At 32.5% G+C, this 24,552-nt stretch overlaps 1 protein-coding gene across 2 annotated transcripts in view; it reads right to left on the bottom strand.

The window, feature by feature from the left end:
- Window positions 1-24,552, bottom strand: part of LOC117214929 (cadherin-87A) — a 538,333-nt gene that overhangs the window by 79,658 nt on the left and 434,123 nt on the right. For both annotated transcript variants that reach the window (XM_033461288.1, XM_033461289.1), the window contains one exon: window positions 12,817-13,034. In XM_033461288.1, coding sequence (XP_033317179.1) covers window positions 12,817-13,034 — 218 coding nt within the window. The remainder of the gene's footprint in view (window positions 1-12,816; window positions 13,035-24,552) is intronic.

Genomic DNA, 24,552 nt, shown 5'->3' with positions numbered 1-24,552 from the left:
GCAGTTTCGGAAATAATTGACAAGCCGTCATCGTTTGCGCATAAAGTTTCTAAAGAAATTATTGATAAAAACCTTCAGTGAACACGTCTTGGAAAATAAAACACTTTTGTTGGTTTATCAAATTTCGTGACGGCAGTTTCAGAAATAATTGACAAGCCGTCATCGTTTGCGCATAAAGTTTCTAAAGAAATTATTGATAAAAATTTTCAGTGAATACGTCTTGGAAAATAAAAAATATTTGGTACAAGTAGAGCAGAGTTTTCGAATATTGATAGAAAGCTAGAATGGTTTCAGAGCCAAATGTATGGGTGTGATAATATCATAATGAATCGATTTACCGCTTTATCCATGGAATCGAGATTCCATCGAGCTAATCTGATTAATCTAATAAATAATCCTAATTTATGATCTATTGATTCCATGAGAAGATACTGCTTCTAGTCGATATATAATTCGTTAGTAGTTTATTTGTACATTTACATAACGTTTATAACAACGTGCTATTAAATATTTAAGAAGGTGATCTATAAATCAATAAAATAAGATTTTGTCTGAACCTTCAGTTTGATACAAGAAAAATAGTTAAAAGCGTGTCGTGGATGAAATTTATAATACGATTATTACGTAGAATCTTCGTTCATAGTTAGACTGTTTTACAAAAGTGCAACACAACTTGATACGAGGATTGCATTTAATATTTATAATTCAAACTTAAGAAATAAAATTTTATATTTAATAACAGGTAGTTGGCACGCTGTAAGACGAAGAATTTCCGAAAGCAAATTACTTTTAATGTTTCGAATATTTTTAACATCTATAGAAAATGCGTAACATTTACTTAAAGGTAAACTACGTTAAAGGTAGTAGCTACAAGGACGTCGTAATACTTTCTGAAACCACTTAGTCAACCAGTCAATTACGAATAGATTATTATTCATAATAAGAATCGGGCGTAATTAAGTTTTCAAAGATTAACTTCGAAAGAGTCAACTTTTGAACAATGTTTAATTAGCTTGACGATATTCGAAGCATCTTTCCCTCCTTTAAATTAACTAAGCTTATTTTACATAGTTTCGAACAATAAATAATTCTGAAATACGTTTTATATCCCTCGTCGTTTATTAAAACAAAATATATAACAAATTAATTTTCAACCAATTTATTTTTAAACGATAATTGTTCAAATATTTTCAAGGATAAATGAGTACGGCACAATAGTGTACTGTATCTCAATACGCATGTTAAATTGCTAATGATTCCTTCTCCTTTCTTTTTATAGGAGCTTGATCATCTTGTCTAACTTTTAAAATGATAGTGAAAAACACGTGTACATCGTGTTAATCTTCGTGGAAAATTCTACTTTTCGTTTTTTATTATTTGCTATGTATCGTTGCTCATTGTCGCGAACAATTTCTAAATTCGTTCATTAGTCGTGTAATACGACGGAAGCTAATTTTACACGCTAACTCTGTTACAAATTAACGCAATGAAATCAAACTGAAGTAATGAATAATAAAAAACATATTTTAACGCTTGAAAAAAAAAAAGAAAAAAGAAAAAGATTTCCATGTCTACGTACAATGACTACTATAATTAGTACAGTTTATGCTTTCTTCAGCGTTAAATTAATATCCAACAGTGAAGTTTAAAGCGAAATGCAGTTTCAGTCGACTATTTATAAATTTGATGTGCTCCAACGCTGTATTTTACATGTTTAATGTAACGGGTGACACATGTTGTTTGTGGCGTTTACAAGAAAACCTTAAAGACGTTTTAACAAATTGAGTACAATTACTCTTTTGTGTAATTGTACGTACTACTATGCTTTTGTAGAGTCTATAGTAAGTATGTAGGTCGAGTTAGTAGTCGCATGATACGTAGGTCTAACTTGTGCCAATTAGTTGATCTTATTGGTGACTTGTGTCACTTCCCTTGGAACGTGCTTCAAATAACGCATCCCCGAGTTAAAGCTAATTTCAAATTACGTATACTGTTTGATCGATACTTAATTGCAAATGTTCATATTTTTGCCATTGCTACGGAAGTTTCTCAGATTATTTGTTACTTCGCTTATTAAACTGCTATCTTATAAAAATGAACCTAATGTAGCTATTTCGTTCAATGATATACATTTAAACAGTTAAAAAATGTTCATATTTGTGCCATTACTACACACGTTACTTAGATCACTTGTTACTTTATTTATCAAACCACTGGCTTATAAAAACGAATCTAATGTAGCTGTTTTTTTCAATACAATTTATATAATTATAATATACAATTTAAATAGAGTAAGTGTTTCGCAACAAATCTTCAATACGAGCGAAACTGGTTACGAAGAGTTCACAGAGTTTTCTAAATTCTGTTGTTATTATTATTATTTAATTTGTACTTTACAATTTGTCCAACTGCACATTTGATAAATTTTTCAAACTTAATTGCTAAATAACATGTGGATGGCTACCCCAGCGGGATACCATCTTCGAGTTTGACTATTTCATTTTTTTAGTGAAGTCAGTGTGGTGTTTTCTTTTTAGTCTTCTTTCTATGAGAGTTTTGCTCGCTTCAACAGCCAGCTGGTTTGGATGTGTTGCTGTTCTTTTCTTGTATTTTTCTGCGTATCTACCGATTTCTTCTTTGGCCGTTGATACTTTTAAGTCTTTGCGTATATCCTCGTTTCTGACATATCATGGAGCGTTGACTATTGTTCTCAGTATTTTCGATTGTAGCGACTCTAGTTTATTTATGTGGCTCATTGCTGCTGTCCCCCATAGTGGTATTCCGTACGTCCAAATTGGTTTTATTATCGTTTTGTAGATTTTTAGTTTACTTTCTATGCTGAGTTTAGAGTTTCGACTAGTTAGCCAGTACATCTGTCTTCTTTTTATCCGTATTTTCTCTATAATTGATTTAGTATGTTGTTTCCATGTAAATTGTGTCTAAGTGGAGTCCTAGGTATTTAACTTGCCTCGTTTGTGTTATGTGCGTGCCATTCAATTGAATATTTGATAGTTTCTGTTTTCTTAGTGTGAAAGTTTTCTAAATTGACCGTAGAACTAACAATGGCATAATATCTTATTCTGGTGTACTATACTTCACAGGTTCCCTCCTCTCAGTTATCTTCTTATCATTATATTTATCCAATTCCGCCATAGAATTGCCCGTAGGAAACTAAATTTACGAAGCTTCAAGCTTACCAACGCGTTCAACTGTGAAATCCGAGAAAGCAGTTTTCCCTGGTCCTTGGAAAACCACGCGGTGCAAAGCATATTCCTACCGCTCTGCTGGAAAACGGATGATCGTGTATGAAGTGGACGTTATTAGTAGCTTTTCCAAGCGTAAAACCGTTCCACGAAGTCGCAAACATGGCAATTAATCCCGCGGGGAGTTGGCGTTTCGCAGAACGGAACCGCGGGCCAATTTCGACCCATCTATCCGCGCGGACCAATCGGCATTGATTTAATTCAGCCAAATAGGCCGGCGCACGGACATTTGGCCCGCATTGCGCGCGCTCACGCTAATTCACGAATGTGCGTAATAGCCGTCTGCATTAGATCGCTTCCGATAGCCCTTTGTCGCCCCTTTGTCGTTTTACGCTTCAGTCATATCGTCCGATAGAGCAGTGTGTTTCAACTTAATTACGCGATTGTCCGAACGACTTAATGGTTCGTTTGGTGGAAGAATTTTACGTCTTCCTCTTTCTCGTGACAAGTGCTGCGATGGTTAATGCGATCATTAGTTTTTTCTCTACTTAAAAAAAAAAAAAAAAATCGCATCGACTTGTAGGGATCATTACCAACCGCTTTGTATATGCGTTAGGTCGTGCTATAAATAATGCAGTCGTGGGTTTTCATATAGCAGATGAAAATAAAGTATTACGCGTTGACGATCGATAACTGATGCGAATGAATGATAACGAATGAATTTTCCTTTTATTATTTATTATGACTTTCTATCGTTGATTATTCCTTCCTTCTCTCCCACCTCCTTTTCCATCTTTTTCCTATTAAAGAGTTGTCCTGAATTAGAATGTTCTAAAACAGCACTTATTTGTGATTTTTTTTAGAAGGGAAAGAAAGAACTGAATTTTTAAAGTAAAAAACAAAATTATAACAGATTTCTAAGCCTATTTCATGGGCGTCTTGTCGCTGCAGTCTTCAATCGGCGGGAAAGATCCACCTCGTAATTCTTGACGGAAACAAAACACCAAAAAAGTATTAAATTATTATATATTTTTCTTCTCGATGAACTAAAAGAAAGGCAGAAAAAAATGTTAAATTAAAAATTTTGGTTTAAAAGAAAAAGTGTTCTTTAAAAGAAAAATAAACTAAGGTGCTATAACAATTATTTAAATAAACTTTTTTTCTGCCGTTGTTTAGTTCACTCAGAAGAAAAATATATAATAATTTAAACTTTTTTTGGTTTTTTGTTTCAGTCAAGAAGTACGAAATGAAATACTCATGAAATAGGCTCAGAAATCTGTTATAATTGCGTTTTTTACTTTAAAAAAATTTTTTTGTATTCGTTAAATATATGTAAAACCATACTTCAAAATTCAATAACTTCAATTCTTTCTTTCCCTTCTAAAAAAAATCACAAAAAGAACGCTGTTTTAGAACATTCCAATTCAGGACATCCCCCTAAGTTTTTGGGTCCAATTTTTTAGAAACCCCGCTCATAACAACTCCCAGTGTTTTAAATCGGATTTTTAGAGAAATCTGTATGTAAAAATAAATGTTAGAAAATACTGTCAGTGCTTCGGGGCACAACATGGTTTCATACACTATTTATTTACAGACTTTTTACAGACTTTAACCCTCGCCCGTCCCACGCGTCGATTTGACACACTTTTCCGGTGAAAGATTATATTGTTCGACCATTTATGGAACGTTTTTTCTGAAACCGCCTGGCTTTGACGTGCGGATAAAATCCGATACCTTTGAATTGATGAGAATTAGCGTGAATGTGTGTGAACGACAAAGGCCAAAATTATCTTTCATACCATTTTAATTTATTTCATCGATATTTTACCATTGCGTGAATTTGACACGCGTGGAGCAAATTAAATTGCGAAAATGACGGGCAGATGTGTGTTAACGTTTGTCAAAGGTTTCTAGCAGAGACACAAGGAAAAATATCTTCAACTAAGAAAGAAATTGACTGTATAGCGAAATAGTGATTGGCAAAGTATATTATTATGCAGCAAAGTAAAAATAGAATGGGATAGGTTAAGCAAATAAGCAATTAGTTAACTAGAAAACGATAGCAAAGGCAGGTATGGTAAGTATGGAAAGATAAATGAAAGAGATTATAAGTGAAATCCATTTCACTTGGCCAGATTGAAATGAATAATAATAATAAAATATTACAGCAAACAAGTGAAATATTACGATATAACAATATTTTATGCTAAATTCACTATTTGCTATGAAGTTTAATCGTTCGTATTATATTTCTTTATTCATCTAAAATCATATTTACTTTATGGCTATTAATGATAACGTGCTAATCATTACACTATGTGTAATATTATGCGAAAAAAAGTTTGAGCAACTTTACAGTAAGAAATAACAAAGATCTCAGATTTCTTTATACATCAATCACATTTAACGTTAAGTTTGGTTTCTTCGCGAGAGGATCTGGAAAAAGGAAGAAGACAAGGGAGATCGTATTTATTATCAGCTACTGGATCGTATTTCTGTTTTCTTGAGGGGTTGAAAGTGAAGTTGCTGTTAATAAGGAAGTCTCTGCAGTGTCTGTAATATACGACTGCATGTAATAAATCAGTTTCTATTTGCAAAGGTTAAAATAGTATAGAAGGATATCTCCGCTAATAAATTTTATTTCTTTAAATAATGTTTCAAATAAACAGCATCAAAGAACAAGTAATTTGCAACCTCGCTATTGAAATACGAAGTACAAATGAAGAGCTTCTTAAACAATTGTAAAAGCTCCTTGAAGAATAAATTTATGGTAAATACCTGCAATTGCCAAGCTTAACTACTTTCTAGTCAAATAGTTCAATTGTTCTACGAAATTGTTATTTATTTTGTAAATATAAGAGCTACTACTAAATCTACGAACTTGATTTATTCAATTCATCCATTTTATCTTACGTTTGTCAATTAATATTTAATTGTAATTTAAAACCAGAAATAAATGCTCATTTCAAAATGCTTCCAAAGTATTTCCAAAACCTAAATATCGAACAGTTTCGTGCGCTGGTAATTTCCACCGACAATTTTTATTCAAATTTTTATGAAGATATAAAGAAGACGTTTGCTGGCGTATAAATAATTTACTGAATACCTGCAAGTGCCAAGCTTAACTATTTTCTATTCAAATAGTTCAATTATTCTACGAAATTGTTATTTATTTTGTAAATATAAGAGCTACTACTAAATCTACGAACCTGATTTATTCAATTCATCCATTTTATCTTACGTTTGTCAATTAATATTTAACCGTAATTTAAGACCAGAAATAAATGTTCATTTCAAAATGCTTCCAAAGTATTTCCAAAACCTAAATATCGAACAGTTTCGTGCGCTGGTAATTTCCACCGATAATTTTTATTTAAATTTTTATGAAGATATAAAGAGACGTTTGCTCGCGTGTAAATAATTTACTGAATGGATAAAGATTCGACCGATGTTTTCCTGACTTTTTACTTCGATAAACCTTCTAATTCGGTCCGAAATCAATCGATCGACGCTGCTGCGAATCGCATACGATATTTATGATTTTCAAGTATAAATAGCTAGGATTATGTCTGGATATCATAAATTACTAACATTGTTGTACTTCCGTTTTCATTGCCATCATTTATCTATGCACTTCGATTATCGATTATCGGCTAGATTTTCCGAAATAGCTTTTCCATAATAATTGGAGCAGATCGATCCATCTTCATTGTATCTGAATATGATGCTCCGATGATATTACCGAAAATACGATTGTTTCTATAGATTCGAAAAGGCGATTAGTTTGTCTTCCTTCACGTATTTATCTACGATATCTATCTTCTCGTATGGGGCTGAATAATTAATCCTCCGCCGGAAAATATTTTTCACTAACGCGGTCAGAATTGCGAATGTTTCGGTCCCTGGTCTGATTTCTGACTGTTTTAGATCTTGAAAAAGTCTGAAAAAATTCCGAAGGTACTTGTTATAGTTCCTAATTTACTATACAGGTGATGCTTTAAGCAAACGTTTAAAATTCGTCGCGATAAAAATACAAATTTGACAGAAAGTTACGAAAAAATGGGAATTTCTTTTCAATTACACAGTTTCCTATTAAATAAATATTAGAAAAATGTTACTGTAAGCTTTTACTCGTAAGACTATGATCTTTCAGAAAAATAGAAATAAATTCACCAGTCCTTAGAAAAAGTACAATTATTTTTTCAATGGATTATTTATTATTGAAAGATGATTTGCGTATCTCTGTATCTCAAATTTACTAACACATGAGGAACATAGGAGCTATACGAGACATTGAGGTGGTCGCCAAGATATTAGTATACATACTGAAATAATAAAAATTTGCATATGAAGAAATTCATCTAGCAAAAGATTGACGTGGGCGACAATATGAGTCGTTGAAGGCACAGAGCTCATTTTACTCTCGTGATATTCGAACCTGAATTGAACCAAGTGAACGGTATTTGGTTAGTCAAAGCCTTGTAGGTGTAAGCTTTTTTAGATGCAGGAACCGCCAGGTCTGACACCTTCGTTTCGGAAAAATTAAACAATGAAACTATTGTCTGAACTTCAATGACACATATTGATTTATTTTTCCTTGACAAGCTTTGGTTTAAATAAAATGAAAGAAATCCTTCAATTTTCGAATACTTCGCATATTTTTAAGTTACTAAAATATTATACATTTCCGTTTGTAAAGATAGATCTGACAGGTCTCTGTGCATTTGGAACGTTTAAGAATGGAAGATCGCACGAGAAAAACGTAATTTTTTCGCGTTTCGCAGAGGGACAATTTTTTAATTGAACACGTTGATTTTTTTTAACTTTATATTACCAATTCCTCTCTTTTCGTATGATTTTAGTTTAAAATGCACGTATATCTTCGCCACTTGCTTGAACGTATCAAAAATACTGATTGTCATAATATCATGCCATTTCGTAAATTCATCAACTAATTGCAAAAATTTGAAAACTATTTGTTGAAAATGACAACGTGAGTTCGTGCTCGCCATCCATATGCAAATGCGTTAGTTATAAGAAATAGTAACTAGAGGATGATCCTAGTTACAATCGATAGATTTAATCGATAGGCTTATAAGATGCTTTTTTGTTTTTATCCCTAGTTTTTGTAAGCGCGTGCAATAAAGGTCTTTTTGGCTCAGAACGGTGTGATACATTAATCCATTCAATAAAATAATAACTATTCTGATCTTACCTGTGAGTGTAGAAATAACAACACTATTTCCCAGCTACGCACCAGATATTTCAAAACTAGTGTCTATGTATTTTAGAATACTCGCCTCTGGCTATCAATTTAGTCTACAATACATACGCAATTGTTGAATATTACATTTCATCAGATTATTCAATTACTGTTTTCAGAGTTGCATGACAAATAAAATAATATACAACAGCGTATTTCAAAGATTAAACGTCGACATTATAAACATATCGAAATAACTTGATATCTCGATTTTAAATTGCCGCTATACTACAAGCTATAAAAGAAGAGTATTGCTTCCTACGTCTAATATTACGTCTACGACATTATAATAAAGTTATAAAAACCTAATTTTTCAATTACTGTTTTCAGAGTTGCATGACAAATAAAATAATATACAACAGCGTATTTCAAAGATTAAACGTCGATATTATAAACATATTGAAATAACTTGCTATCTCGATTTTAGATTGCCGCTATACAAACTATAAAAGAAGAGAATTGCCTCCTACGTCTAATATAATAAAGTTACAAAAACCTAATTTTTCAATTACTGTTTTCAGAGTTGCATGACAAACAAACCAATATGCAACAGCCTATTTCAAAGATTAAACGTCGACATTATAAACATATTGAAATAACTTGATATCTCGATTTTAAATTGCCGCTATACGACAAGCTATAAAAGAAGAGTATTGCTTCCTACGTCTAATATAATAAAGTTATAAAAACCTAATTTATTAACGAGGACACGAAGCAGACCTCAAGAAAACTTTTGGTCTCGGGATTAAAGTATCTAAGGCTTCTAAATCATAGTTAATTAGGATAGCAACACTCCTAACAACGTCTGCCCGATTTTACGACCTCGCTATATCATCGCGGTTGCTATAGGAGAACGTCCCCAAATTAAATTTCCAATCTCATCGTAGCTGCGCGAAAATTTGCTATAGAAACGTCTAATGATGAACCAAGTTTTGACACGCAGATAGACTACGACAAGTAATTCCACTCTTTCACAGACAGGTTTACGAACAGAGAGAAATGCTGGTTTCAGAAAACTCATGTAAAAGTAACATACTTTTCACGCGAACTTATTAAATTTTTCTGTTTCTAAAAAATTATGAATTCTTTTATATCTTCGCCGGAAATATACGTTTGTTAACTGTCGCATCAGCATCAACTTGGATTTTCTGATACGTGAAATTTGTAAAATGTTGCAGTGCATCATATTTTTAGAAACATTTCATTTACATTTTGTTTTAATAGCATTGACGGACTTTGAAAAGTTACGCTTGCAAGCTTCGTTTACGCTTGTACGCTTCGTTTACGCCTGTACGCTTCTTTCGCTACGACTACAACGCTTTGTTGTAAACTTCGCGATAGTATTTTTTACGCGATTAAGTCTTTTTACGATGTGTACCTTGTATTTTCGACGCGAAAAGCTCCGATCATATTTGGGAATTTTCATTCGAGACATTTTTGTACTGAAATCTTGCAAATTATTCACAAGCTATCAACGATACTTAAAAATAACGTAAAACGATAGAAGGTTCAGAAATATATACATTGATCCTTTTTTTAAAATAGAAAATATCATCTTATGAAAAACAACAGTAACTTGCATTAATTACTAAAAATAGTTAACTATCATGATCAAACTGTAAACCTAGGTCCTTATAAAAGATTTATCAGTTGCAGATATGAAATCGCAATAATCTTTTTACTTCATGTATCGTAGTATACATCAGCGATGGATATTATTAGAATTGCTTCGAATAAATATTTATCGATAAGATAATTATCAGTGGAATATTTTATCCGTGAAATAATTATTTACTATCCGTAACGAATTATTTTCTATGTTTATTCGAACAATAATACGAAAGATCGTGCGTTGCCATTTAATTTTGTACAATCATATACTGTATAGATATCAGGTACAATTCTTAGTATTAATTTACCAAATGAATAATTTACCAAGCAGGAATAAACTTTCCAATCTGATTAGTTATGAAAAAAGTTAGTCATGAAAGCCAATGTTACAACATCTGGAAATGTAGCTTGCAAATATAACTCTCGTTCACTACCATCCTCGATGTATCACGCAAATATCCACACACAATATATAATTTTATGCGAATACATTCTTATCCGAATAAGTTGTTGGATTAAATTTTTATACGGATAATTTCTGATTCGAACAAATTTTTATTCGGATAAATATTTGTTCAACTGGATATTTATTCGTTAGCGACGACCAAAATCTCATTCTTTATTTTTATTCGAACGAAGTTTACATGTTACTGCACATAGAAAATTGTAACTTTATTTTCTCGAAACTTTCTTCATCGCTGAACTAACATCGCAGCTATTTCATCATCATTAAGATGCGACCTATGCACTGAGTTGTTTAGAAGACTCGTAGCAGCAAGTATCCTTACTAAAGTTCGTGTAGACTGTCATTTCATTTTAATAACGTGGTGTTTAAGTAGAACGTCTAGAAAACGAGCTCCTAAACTCACATTTAACAAATTTTATTAAGCTGATTGTATAACATTATCCAGGAAATGGAGAACAGAGAAGTGGATTTGCAGCATTGAGTGGTTGTTTGTTACGAGAAGGATAGAAATACAAGTGAAATGTGGAAAAAGGATATACGCTGTACGTATACGAAGACGCGAGAGTATGGTATTATACATATGTAAATAGCTTTTTTTGCTCTAAAACTGGTAATTTTTGTTTGGAAAATGCTGACAGCCGAGCATGTATTATTAATAACAATGAGATAAAGTGTGTATAAAAAAATCTGTGCTCATAACTTTATACTGTACAATTTTATATTCATGCTGCAAATTCTTTTGTATATTCTTTGTATTTTTGCAAACAGAACGTACATTTTAATCCCTAAAGATTGAAATGTTTTCAGTCACTGAGATTCGAAAAAACTATTTATTGCAACAGTAATTCATTGGCAAGAAAAGTAAAATGTGTTTTGAAGAAGTGATCCTTCATCATGCTATTATTCATAAATCACAGGATTTTGTTAGTAAACTAGAACAGACACGAATCAAATTCCTAACATCAAAATGATGTTACTTATGAAAATCGAAATTATTCTCATGAAATTATTTTTAATTATAAAATATATATTTCTTTTTTTTTTAATTTTATTGTAGAAATATTTTATCGAACCTTATGTTTAAAATTGGCAAATGTCTCGTAATTTATGCAGAAGGGTAGACGTATACGTAAAGTAATCTCTGATATGAATAAAAATTAAGTAAAAGCTTCTCGGTAAAAGTTAAAAGTAAAAATATTTCCTTCGGAGGAAAGATTAAAGTAAAAATGCTCCCTTCCGTACGAATAAACAAAACAAAATTTTCTTGCAAGCAAATGTTTTTGTCTTTTGTTTTGACTTCATTGAAAAGTTGAGAACGTGGTCATAAAATAAGCAAAAGTAAATCAGAAGAGAAAAATGATTTACACAACAAATTGCTTTTATCAAAACGGTATAAATTTTTGTAGTCTTCGTTTAATCTATCCCTAAATTGTCCTAATGTGACACAATGGTAAAAAGCCAATGATATAAAGAGATATATAATTAATCTTGAAGATTGTTTTATTAAAATTTCGCATTGATCGCAAAGAATAAAAAAGATGCAGGTCAAAATGCTTCAAAAAAATTGTTCTTTAAGTGGCAAAATAATATAATTTGTTTATCAGAAATGTGTGTAAAATTGACACGTCAGTGACAGGTCAGTGTTAAATACCTTTTCGAAATTATTTGTATAAAATATCGTTTTTCTAATTGCAACGACAAAATCAATTTTATGTAGCATCATATATTTCAAACCATGTTCAATAATATACATACCAAGGTCAATAATATACATACTTCTGGAAAAAGTAAATGCATTTGTTTGCTGAAAGTTAAAGGTAAAAACGAAGAAAAGCTAATGCTTATTTTTTATTCATTAAAAGTATTTCCTCTATCTTGTCAAAGTAAAAACTACTATCTTCTGTTTATTCATACCAGCTCTTCTTAATTCTTCACAAGTATACTAATTTTGAACTTTCTCCAGACTTCGATACAAATTTTCTAACGATACTCGATTCTTTCATCGCGAAAGAAAATTTGAAGCTTCATCACGTTGTCAAAAATGTTCGAATTTCATCGGAAATTTGCCAAAGTTTTTCTTCAATATTTTTCTCACGATACTTACAAACAATAAGAATTCAAGTAATCTAATATTCTATTAATTACATACCACGGTTTATAGTTTCTACCTGTTCTAGATTTATTTTTATTCGTTTCGTTCCACATTAAACATCCTGTGAACACATCGACGTCCAAGCAAAGAGGGAAAGAAAACAGCAGGGGATTTGACTTACCTCGCGATTGAGAGGTTTCGCCAACGTGATAACGCCAGTGCGTGGATTTACGACGAAATGGTCCGTGAGTTGTATACCATATTTCACTGGCGATCCTTCGGGATCGTGGCCCTTAAGGACGAACACTTCCGTACCGACTTTGGTTGATTCTGAAAGCGGCAGGCCCGCAGGGTATCCACCAGGTTCGAGGATAGGTGGTTCGTTTACATTGTTGGCGCCTGAAACAACAGAGAAACCATTCTTGTTTTCAGTCGTTCTCCGACAACCGAAGTTTGAATTATCGTTTATGTTAAACGCATAGCGCAAGAGTAATTTTAACTGCTCTGTATTTAAAAAATAGATATTAAGATAAATAAGTCAATTTTCGACTTATTGAAAGATTGACATAACTGATTATAAGAGAAGTAGATTTGTCAAGGAGAGGAAATCGGTTTGACGTGGAAAATTATTATTGGCTCGTTCGAGAAGTACGTAGCGAAATCGAAGAAACATTTCAAGATATATTTTTATAAAATTAGATTTCATCAAGCAGTATATGTACATAGATACGTATAATATTGCTATCGATATTGAAATATTATTTGTTTCCATATTTAAACATTTCGTTATGAATAATCATTGAATAGCTTAGACAATATAAAAATACATTTATAGTTTTCTTTGATGAGAGAAAAAAGATTTTTGGGACGATAGAGTAAATGATTTATTTAATCTGTTCGTAAACGATACTAGAAAAATTTGTTAAAAAGATAATTAAACACACATCGTTGATTAAGGGGGATTGCCGTGTGACAATAATAAAAGCAAGTGATCTTTGTAAATTTCTTTTACTCTGAAATTTTTTTACTCTATTAGCTATATGAGATTAGACATTTTCAGGATGTAAATATATAGCCTTGAAGTAGGAATAATTTTGAATAATTCTTGAATTATAGTTTTTTAATTCCAGTTCTTCTTATCGTTTAACTTTTTGAATTGGCGTGCTCCATAATTGAAAAACTAATTGATTAATCCAATTTTGGACTCGTTTACTTTATTACGAATTTCTCTAGGGATTGAACATCAAATTTCTATTCGATTGTTTATTTGTAATATTTTTTCGAACAACCTAAACCCAGTTTACCTACCGAGAAAGGTAAATTTATCTTCTAAACGTTAGAATTCTCCAATTCTTCATTCAAAAATATTTTTCTTTCGAAAATAGATTCAATCCCAGCGTAAACTGTTTGACCTTAAGAAAATCTCGTAACTTTTGCATTTCGACGACTGTGACGGATGCTATACTGCGCGCTAACAATGGTTATATTATATTGTCAAATTTGATCGCAAAATTCGTATAACATACGATAAACAATAAGAAGAATTCAAATAAAAATATTATATCTCGAAAAAGTTTCGTCTCGCATAATTAGCAATTAGTTGAAAAGAAAATTCACAAAAATCACCTGCTCTTGTTGCTGTTGCACGAGAATCTCCCTTTAAATACGCGTTATATGTGTGTATGTGTGATAGTAAAAAGCTCTTTGATGCTGTTTAAAAGAATGATAAATATTACTTTAATTATATAATTCTGATTAAATAACATTTAATTATATATTGAACGAAGAAAGCAGTTTATCGGAATTTCAATCTGATAAAATACATACGTCAGATTCTCATAACTGGATGCTACATTGGACATAGTTAAAACATCCGATGTGTTAACAAGAAATCTTGCATTAAGTCAACGCAACCTTTCGCCGCAACAGTTGTAGAACGTTGCAGAACAGAACACAGCACTCTCACCTCAACTGTTCCTAACAGTTGCCGTTGCAAGGACTTCGCTTAGTAAGTTTAGCAAATTTATTGTTAGCCGAACTAGTGGTTCACGTTATTATATTATTGCCACTTCATTACAATAGATAGACTGTCTAACATGTTGCGGTTGGAATTTCAAATGGCTGAAAATTATGGGGCAAATTTGTCTATCCGAGAGTACCATGCGTTTCTGTAGCAACGTAAAGAATAATGAAGAAAAGAAGGTGTTAAAAGAATGTTAAATGAATTTTATATTTAAAACGTCTTTTCCGTGGAATTTCCTCTTTAATCTTTGCATGTTTCATAAATCTTGTAAAGCAGCAATTTATTAGGTTGGCGCATAAAAATATCCTTCCGAGTAAAATCACGTAAATTTCACTGAAATGCCTTTCATACTATTCTTCTACTCTATTCAAACGATTAATCCTCTCAAGATTGGGTTCTTTGTTTTTTAAATCGATTCAATTCTAGAAATCATCATCAATTTATGTTTCCTCAAGCGATAGATTAATGTCACCGACACTCTTCGATATTCAACAATTCAATTTTCGATATCTAAAAAATGTAATGTTCAGCGCATTTGTTATACGAAATTTAACATAATGATCTGTGAGAATTAAATATCGAGCAAAATTAAACGCAGCTATCGCGGACTAATTTTAATCTTCGGAGAAATGATATTTCGCTTTGTACGAATTTACGTAATATTGGTTTGCATGAATAAAGCAATTTACTGGAATTTATTAATTTATAAATTAGATTAAATTAAATTCCATTAGCAACTTTCTGCTCGTTGTGTCAAATGGGCACACATCCTCTATGGATCGTCGCTAGCTTATTAAGAATTAACAATATCATCAGCATTCGCTCATTGGTTATGAATCATTAAATATGGATTGCAGTATCAAGAAATACCACGCTTCTTTTTATCAGACAAATTATACAATTGTTGGATTTCTCATAATTTCATCGCGATTTCCAAGGAATTCGAATAGATGAAAATATGAGCGTTGGTGGATATCGCGTCTGTGCTTCATGGCTTTTAATTAACACAAAGCTTGCGGATTGCTAACTATAGTCATAAAAGATACAACGAAGATGTGCAGAGTTCCGGAGAACGAAACAAACGATTCAAAAGTCACGATATCGTATTTCGTTGGTGTAGTTTGCATTTATCTGTACTTTTAATAAATAGGTTTACTTGATATTGGGAATAGAGTTACAAACAGGACTGTTGGATTCGACTATCGGGCCAGGACTTCGATTTCAAAGAACAAAATGAAGCTATTAAGCGTAACGTTGAAACGGAAACTCTTTTGAAGAGGAATTTACAGAACACATAGGCTACTCTCAGCTTCCAAAGCTTCGCTTAAGTTGTTATTGATCGCGAGAATTTTTAATGTTATTAGCGTTTTCTTCCTCTTTTTTTTTTTATTTAAGTATTACTAACTTGTAACGTTTACTTTAATTTTCAACAGAACTTTACATGGTATTTTACTTTAATATGCAATTTGCAACGAATTCTGCTTTCAATATTATCCCATCATTTGCGTCTCCGATATTTTGGATAATTTCAGCTTATACGAACGGGTATCGGAATTATAAAATCATATAAAAATAAATATGTTTCGTTTTATTCAAATCTACGTATATTTTCCATCGAACACTTTTTAATGGAATACGAATAAAACCAAATCTATTATGAAAATTCAATGAAATTAAGTCTGTATTACCTGCGATATTATTACTAATAATAAATATTATAAATAAATAATATAAATATTTTATATAATTATTATAATATATAAATTATATTAATATAACCCATCTGCAAATTAATGATAATAACGTTGTTTCCGTGGAAAAACGTTGGTTGTCATGCTATTTTGCCACGTTTAAAACAATTTGTTTCATTTTGTTTCATTCAGTTTAAAACAATTGTTTAAAGTAAAATACAGTAAATATATATAAATAAAGTAAAAATAAAGTAAAGTTTAGCAATTATTAATCGTTTAAAAATATGATTTTTATATTATATAAAATACGCACCAGTTTTATTAGTTCACACAAGTTCACATTTGTTCATTAAAATAAATGGTCGAAAATAGCGTTTTGGTCTTTGAATAAGTTATATACAATATAAAACGTAGTTCAGCAACATTACCAAGCAAGTAGAGTACGCCTTCTGAATAATCGAGATAGGTCACGTATCATAAAATTAACTCATTCACAATTTTGGAAAAGAATATCAGTTCATTATGAACCAAGCACGAATACTATTCCGAACCATTTCTTCCGCTGCAACAAAGTTTCCTCTGTCAGGTCATACTTCGAACGTCGAAAAATTGTTGAAACAAACGAAATGTATTGAATTATAAAATTATATTGAATTGTGATTTCAACCGAATTGCTAATTTAAAGCTATCACATATTACATATATTTGATCAATCAGTTAACGAACAAATAAACGAACAATAAACGAAAATGATTATCGAATGCGTTTTACGATTTTGAAATAGCCGAAATATTTCGTAAAACAATCGAATAAAAATATTTAATTATAATAGCGCAAATATTATTTATAACCAAATAAGAAAAAAAAAGTGAGAAAAATATCATCTAGCCACGACGTATTTGAATCGATTCCGGTGAAAAGTCGTTGTAAATTTGGCAGATCGTATTGATCTGCCGGCAATTCATGAAAGCATCGGACAGGTATGTAGAGAGCTACGAGACGTAATTGACATTAATTAATTAAAGCATCGCATCTCCTCGAAATGTCTATTGTTTTAAGTACATCCGATTCTAGACTGCAACGATTAACAGCGTGCACAGTGAAACAGATTATGATTGATGCATGTCTCCGCACCGATATCGATTTTTCTCTGCAGATATTCTTAAACCTGTCGATAGTCAATTTCGTTTGAGAAATACCGAGTTTATCAAGCCGTCGTCGTATTTTATCCGCGAACGTTTGATCGACGATCAATGCGTCTCACGTCACGAGATATTTTTCGGATAATCGAGTTAAAATTGTCTTACGCCGCGCTCTCGAGCACGAACAAATCGATATATGGCGTTGATGCAAATAAAAATGCCAATGAGCGAACGAGGAAAGACAACGTTTTCACTTTCTAAGGAGAAACTTAGGAGAACGTCGTATTCCACGTCGATTGATCAACTTGTTTTGCAAACGATCTTGTCTCTCATTTTGGATTTTCCACTCTTAAGCCAAAGCACTGCGATCTCTGGGTTTCTTCCATTCAATCTTCTACTCATTTTGGCAAACACGAAGATCATGCGTATCAATGACAATTATTTCATGTTGTGGCCAAACTTGAGATATAACTGAGCGGTTAAACCGCAGGATAGAAGAGCCGTAGAAGACAAAAGTAATTTTAAACGGATTGAGATCCCTTCAGCGTGAAACATTCTATCCTTTACAGTCAAGCCATCTCACGACAATTTCTTAGTTCCCCTAAACAAAGCGAAACAACCGAACGTAGGAAACTGCCGAGTGCATTTACCAGCTGAAACAAACGACGGTCCTCCAATCTTGCGGAACCTTTGGTACTGAAGCCGGAAAAAAAAAAAGAAAAAAGGGATGGTCGAGGCAAAGAAAGTAAGTTTGGACGTGGCGCGCAGGTTTCCCGGGAGTCGCTAATTCGTTGGGAACAAGGCGGCCCCATAAGTCCGAAAAGTCATAAAACTATTAGAAAGTTGGCAAAGTAGCTTCGTCATCGTGGCGTTGGCGGAAGTTTGGAAAGCCGGCCAAACTATGTATACCAGACCTAATAGATACATCAAGCTGTAATGTGGAAGGCGGGTGCTTCTCCGAGAACGTATTTCGCTCAACTCTTAGCGATCTTCTTGTTACTTTTTTCTCCTGTCTTCGCGCCAGAACCGCGTAAAACAAGAAGAAACTGGCTGTATGTGTCGGGCATCTGCGCTTTTCCACGTATGCTTCCGGTCGTCGTTGTTGGAGAACAACGGACGTCGAGGGTCAACAATAATCGTTAGAGCGTAACGATGGCTGAGTTTCTCTCGGATCTCGTTTCTTGCTGATTCTGCCAACGATTCCTGCCTTTCGCAGAATTTTTCCCATTATCGGCCGTGTGCCATAGTTTAACTGTGTTATTTGTTTGTTACATAGAATTTGTTTGATGTCGCTGTACGACGTGCTGCTTCGCTCAATCACTCAAATACGATACTGTTGCGTTTAATTAAAATGCTTTAGAGAAAATTGAAATAGTAGAATGTCCTTCCTATTATTGGGTTGGCGACTAATTAGGTGGCAAAAACATTACCATCTAATGACAAAATTCGCAATCACTTAGTTGCCAACCCAATGTCTTCTGTCTTTCCAGTTCGTCAAAACTATTTGGTAATTGTTTCATCAGAATTTTCTATATAATTGTAAAGACAGGCAACGTAGATATTATTAGGATGAGATACGACATTCGTTAGACTTGTAGAATTTCTAGATTTCGATATTTTTTCAACGTGCTTTTTGGAATAAAAAATATTGGAAAAAACTGTTCAAACAGAGATTGCAATAAATGCAATCTTTTTTTGTACATTCAACCGTATGACCTCACAACGTTCGCTCACAATTTCACTGGCCAGGTGCAGTCTAAATAGCTGCTATAAATTTCCCCGACATTAAAGAGCGTCCGAGTAACTGACCCCAATGATCTTCCAAAATACGTCGTCGCTGACGCTTTCATACAACTACGTAAATTGTGGAAGAAGGGGCATCGTGTGTAACGCGATGTCGCTATTTCGTGACGTTGCATTTAAGATACGACGATAGGTCATCGTCTTGTCTAATGCGTCCACGGTTTTCCAGCTTCTACGTTGGCTGCTAATTAACCCTCATATGCAGTCTCTCAGCCTCATTAACCAGGTTGCAAAGACGAGGGTAGATCACAGCGTACTTGTATTTGTTCGAGTCACATTTTCATATATGAATATACATATGTGATAAGGTCTAAGTGTCTAAGTGTAAGATTTTAATCCTCCTGTTTTTACTCGCATTAAGATAAATAAGAGCCACTAACTTGTTCTACTTATTATGTACAAGTTGATACTTTGTTCGTATTATTATTAGTTCTGGAACAATTTTCAGAATAATTTTGTTAATCAGAATTTGCACTTTTATAGGACATACGTATAGGTTCAAGGACACAACACTCTTTATTTTATAAATCGATATGAAAATACACATTGTAATAAATTTCGCGTTTACCGAGTTTATTTCTGAACTGAATTAAGCGCTTTTGCAGAAAAGCGCAGCAACAACAGTTCTGGCGAAAATTTTGTAAACATTTTTGTAGTATTCACTGAAGAGAAAGAGTGGTAAACCAATATAAAACTGGCAATTAATTCGGAATAATTATTCAATAACTTTCATCTCGTACGAGATTTTTCAGAACAGCGTGGCACTATTATTTCTATGTTTTTCAAACGTGGGCAAAAATACCAATTTTTTAATATTGGAAATTATGACAGAAATGTCAATTGCATGAATTTGCAAAGTACCACCGTTTCTTTCCTATTTATTTATTTATTTTCCACCTTTACTCTTTCATATTGTATTTTTAACTACTTTGCTAAATTTTTAAAGCCAAGGCGATCTAATACCAAAAATTTCCTTTAATTAAATCTATTAATTAGAAAACGGGAGCGTTGGATGTGTCTTCAAAACGAGATTTTAGTAACTGTATAAATTCTTGATGAAGCTGCGGTTGCAATAGATATTTTCAATTTAAGAATAGATGAAATATGAAACATACATATATATAAATTATAATATTAATATTTAAAAAAACAATTTAAAGATATGAACAGCGGCTGATCATTTTTTTCACCAATCTAATAAATTAATTACTTGAAATCCAAAAATATCGTATTTAATACTTCATTTCTATAGTCTAATGTCTTCCAAATTTATTACAAGACAGAGATATAATTTGTAATATGAATCGACAACGCAATTATTTATATTCTACGGATACAGTTAGCATGTAAACATCGTATGCGTTATGCCAAAAAGTATTATGTGACACATCACATGTGCATCACTACTACTATGTCGTTATACCCGATACTAAAAATGCATGAATTATTAACATGCGGTCAAGTCATAAATATTAATAATACTTGCGATCCGTGGCATAATCTTCGATATAATATTCGCCGCGTGCAAAACGGCTAATAAAATATAAGGAAGAACTTAAAAAGCAACGAGAAGACTGCAGAATCATTCTTTCCTTTCCGATTGTTTCCATAATTGATGACCGAAGCAGCTACCCAGCAAGCAAATGGAATTATTGATATCCAAATATTGGATGTACTGTACCGTTCTTCGTGAAAGCAAGTATCAGACACGAAATGCGAAAGAAAGACGTAATATACAGCCAGAAAACCAATAATGTGATTTTTATTACTATCTCGGTTGTACAGTATGTTTCCTTCGTGTCATTATAAGACATCGTGTATTCTTATGTATATTTATTTGACAGTATAGTACAGGAACCATAATAGCGATAGATGATATAACGATTGAAAATCTTGTTTTTAACTTATCCGGACTAATAAATAGGAAGACAAAACTATTCGCATCATGTGAAATTTAATTTGTTCGAATACGGATTAAGATTAATCTTAATTGTATGTAATTGTAAAGAAGGACGTAATGTACAGTCAGAAAACCAATAACGTGATTTTTGTTACTATCTCGGCTATACAGTATGTTTTCTTCATATCATAATACATCGTGTATTCTTATGTATATTTATTTGACAGTATAGTACAGGAACCATAGTAACGATAGATGATATAACGATTGAAAATCTTGTTTTTAACTTATCCGGACTAATAAATAGGAAGACAAAACTATTCGCATCATGTGAAATTTAATTTGTTCGAATACGGATTAAGATTAATCTTAATTACATGTAATTGTAAAGAAGGACGTAATCTACAGTCAAAAAACCAATAACGTGATTTTTGTTACTATCTCGGCTATACAGTATGTTTTCTTCATATCATAATACATCGTGTATTCTTATGTATATTTATTTGACAGTATAGTACAGGAACCATAGTAACGATAGATGATATAACGATTGAAAATCTTGTTTTTAACTTATCCGGACTAATAAATAGGAAGACAAAACTATTCGCATCATGCGAAATTTAATTTGTTCGAATACGGATTAAGATTAATCTTAATTGTATGTAATTGTAAAGAAGGACGTAATGTACAGTCAGAAAACCAATAACGTGATTTTTGTTACTATCTCGGCTATACAGTATGTTTCCTTCATATCATAAAACATCGTGTATTCTTATGTATATTTATTTGACAGTATAGTACAGGAACCATAATAACAGTAGATGATACGACGATTAAACGATAGATTTTGTTTTTAAGTAGAGTCGAGCCTTATGCGGACAAATAGGAAGACAAAATTGTTTGCATTACTTTTCTCATGCGAAATGTAATTTGTTCGAATACAGATTAAGATTAATCGATGGTTTTTTTGAATATTTATGAATCCCATATCTGTTTGACTGCTGAGTCACATAATTCTTTCATCAGAATTGCATAGAGTAATTCTCGTATTTTGCACCACCAAAGCCCTTTTTCGAATGCTTCGCCATGACAAGGCGCGTCTCCATTAACACTCTCGTTTGCTGTTTCCATTTGAATAAAATCGTCATTATCATCGCCAGTGTCGCGTGAAGCCATTTCATTACATCAGCGTATTTAAGGTTTTTCTATGTTCGTCAGCATCTGAGAAATCCACGTGCTTTGCATAATTCTCAATATCATTTTCTTTTTTTCTAATGTCTGTGATCATGACTTTTCCAACATCGTGTACTTTTGCTAATTCTGTTCCATTTATACCACTTTCGAGTTCTTTAATTATGTCGTATCTTGTTTCCCCTTCTCCTTGTAAATTCATGCAAATTCTTACAATCAGAATTCCCTCAATCGATAAAACGAAAGAACACACAGTACACGAACACTAATAAAATATGTAAATATTTGAAACGAAAAAAGGCGTCCATTACTGAGGGACATTATATCCGGATAACAAAACGTTCTGATATTACTGTATTACTTGCAGAATCATGGAGAAATAAATATCTTATTATATACATTAACATAATTATAATCTTTCAACGGAATTGCGATATCATTAAGAAAATCTTTATCCTAATATCGCGCGTTATTTCAATATCCTTTATAAACACAGAAATCGAAATAATAACAACAAAATACGATCGTATCGAATCCGTAACGTTCTCTCAAAGCAACGATAAATGTTAAAATGAGAAACATAATTACAAAGATATAATAATTGAGAAACAAGAGCAAAAAGATCAGATCAGTTTCACTGACATTTTCCGTTTCAGAAGTATACATATTTGGTATTTTATGCAGTACCGTTTCCCTCAAGTACGATACGAAACGATAAGGTGGTCTTTTCACGGCACAAACCCGTTTTTATTACCACGCTTATCTGTTTACGAGCCGTCTCTTACATAAACTAGCAGGATGCAGCCCCTTTTAGGCTGACTCCGGTATTATCAGTAGCTTTGATTCACGCCGTAAAATCGGGGCTCGACTTTCCAAAGGGGACGTTTGTTTGCGCTTGCGTTTACGCGTACTATCAACCTTCGCAACATTATTTCAACTGACATCCAGCTACATTCATAATATTCCCTACTGGCAAAAAGTTAATATCAGTTTTTTGTATATGCAGGCGTAAAAGCAAATGCAGACGTTCTATTTGATAGCCATCTTGGGGAAAATATAAATTCGCAATGTACGATCCACGTAGACATATTAACTTTTAATACGTCTGTGCATAAAATACGGAGGATATAAATAATAAATTTAAAATACGCGTAGATCCTTGGCAGAAAAAACGTTTGAGCTTCGCGCGATTGTCAGCGTAGAATAAATGAAATTTCTGAAATAATATACGTGAAATGTTCTTACGCTAGCAGTATGTTATGATATGTTATACGATTCTACGCTTACAACAAATGCAACTATGGGGAACAGCGAGTAATTCCAACATAGAAATTCTTCAACGATTCTAGTGAAAAACTCTAAGATCCTTAATAGATGCAGCTTAGTATGTTACTAACGAAACAATACATCGCGACCTTAAGATACCTACACTTAAAGAAGAAATATCCAAATTCTGTAATAGATGTAACATAAAAATTAACAATCGCCAAAATCCACTAGTTATTCAAGTACTTGACACGACGGATCAGATCCGTAGGCTAAACAGACATTACCCTTTAGATTTAAGCATTAAATTCAACTAGAATCAAAAATACGATAAACACTTGTTATTCAAGTTATAGTACCACGCCAGAATAATTTACTTATAATTCTCAATGAGAATTGATTGTAAAATTCCTACAAATAAAAAAAAAAAAACAAATGGATACAGTGTAATCGCATTTAAACGTTAATTTCTCATTCTTGAAAATTTTTTCCTGTCAAACCATACGTTTGTTCCTTACATTACCCTTACTAAAATATTAATAATAAAATTTATAATGAAAAAATATATGCTTGCACGATTTTACGATATCGAAAATTTCTAGTAATTTGTTTCCTTTTCTAAATTTGATTTAACTTTCAAAACTCAACGATCGATACAGCGGAACTTTCATAAAGTTTCTCATTCTATTTTTGTTTATTTAATGAACATTACTCCGCAGCTTTTGTACGTCCAGCAAAAATGCTTTAATATTTAAAGCCAAGTAATATCACAGGGATTTCATTTATCGTTAAACATACCTAATTTCCAGGTTCTCGCTCAAAGGCAGGTTGAAATTCATTTTTCTTTTTTTTACGCTAATCTGTTCTATGAGAATGCAATAGCTCGCGTATGCTTTTTTCC

The sequence above is a fragment of the Bombus bifarius genome, unplaced genomic scaffold, assembly GCF_011952205.1.
Source record: "Bombus bifarius isolate JDL3187 unplaced genomic scaffold, Bbif_JDL3187 scf7180000009275, whole genome shotgun sequence".
Taxonomy (NCBI): Eukaryota; Metazoa; Arthropoda; class Insecta; order Hymenoptera; family Apidae; genus Bombus; species Bombus bifarius.
The sequence above is the reverse complement of the archived record's forward strand: the minus strand, read 5'-3'. Positions and strand labels throughout refer to the sequence as shown.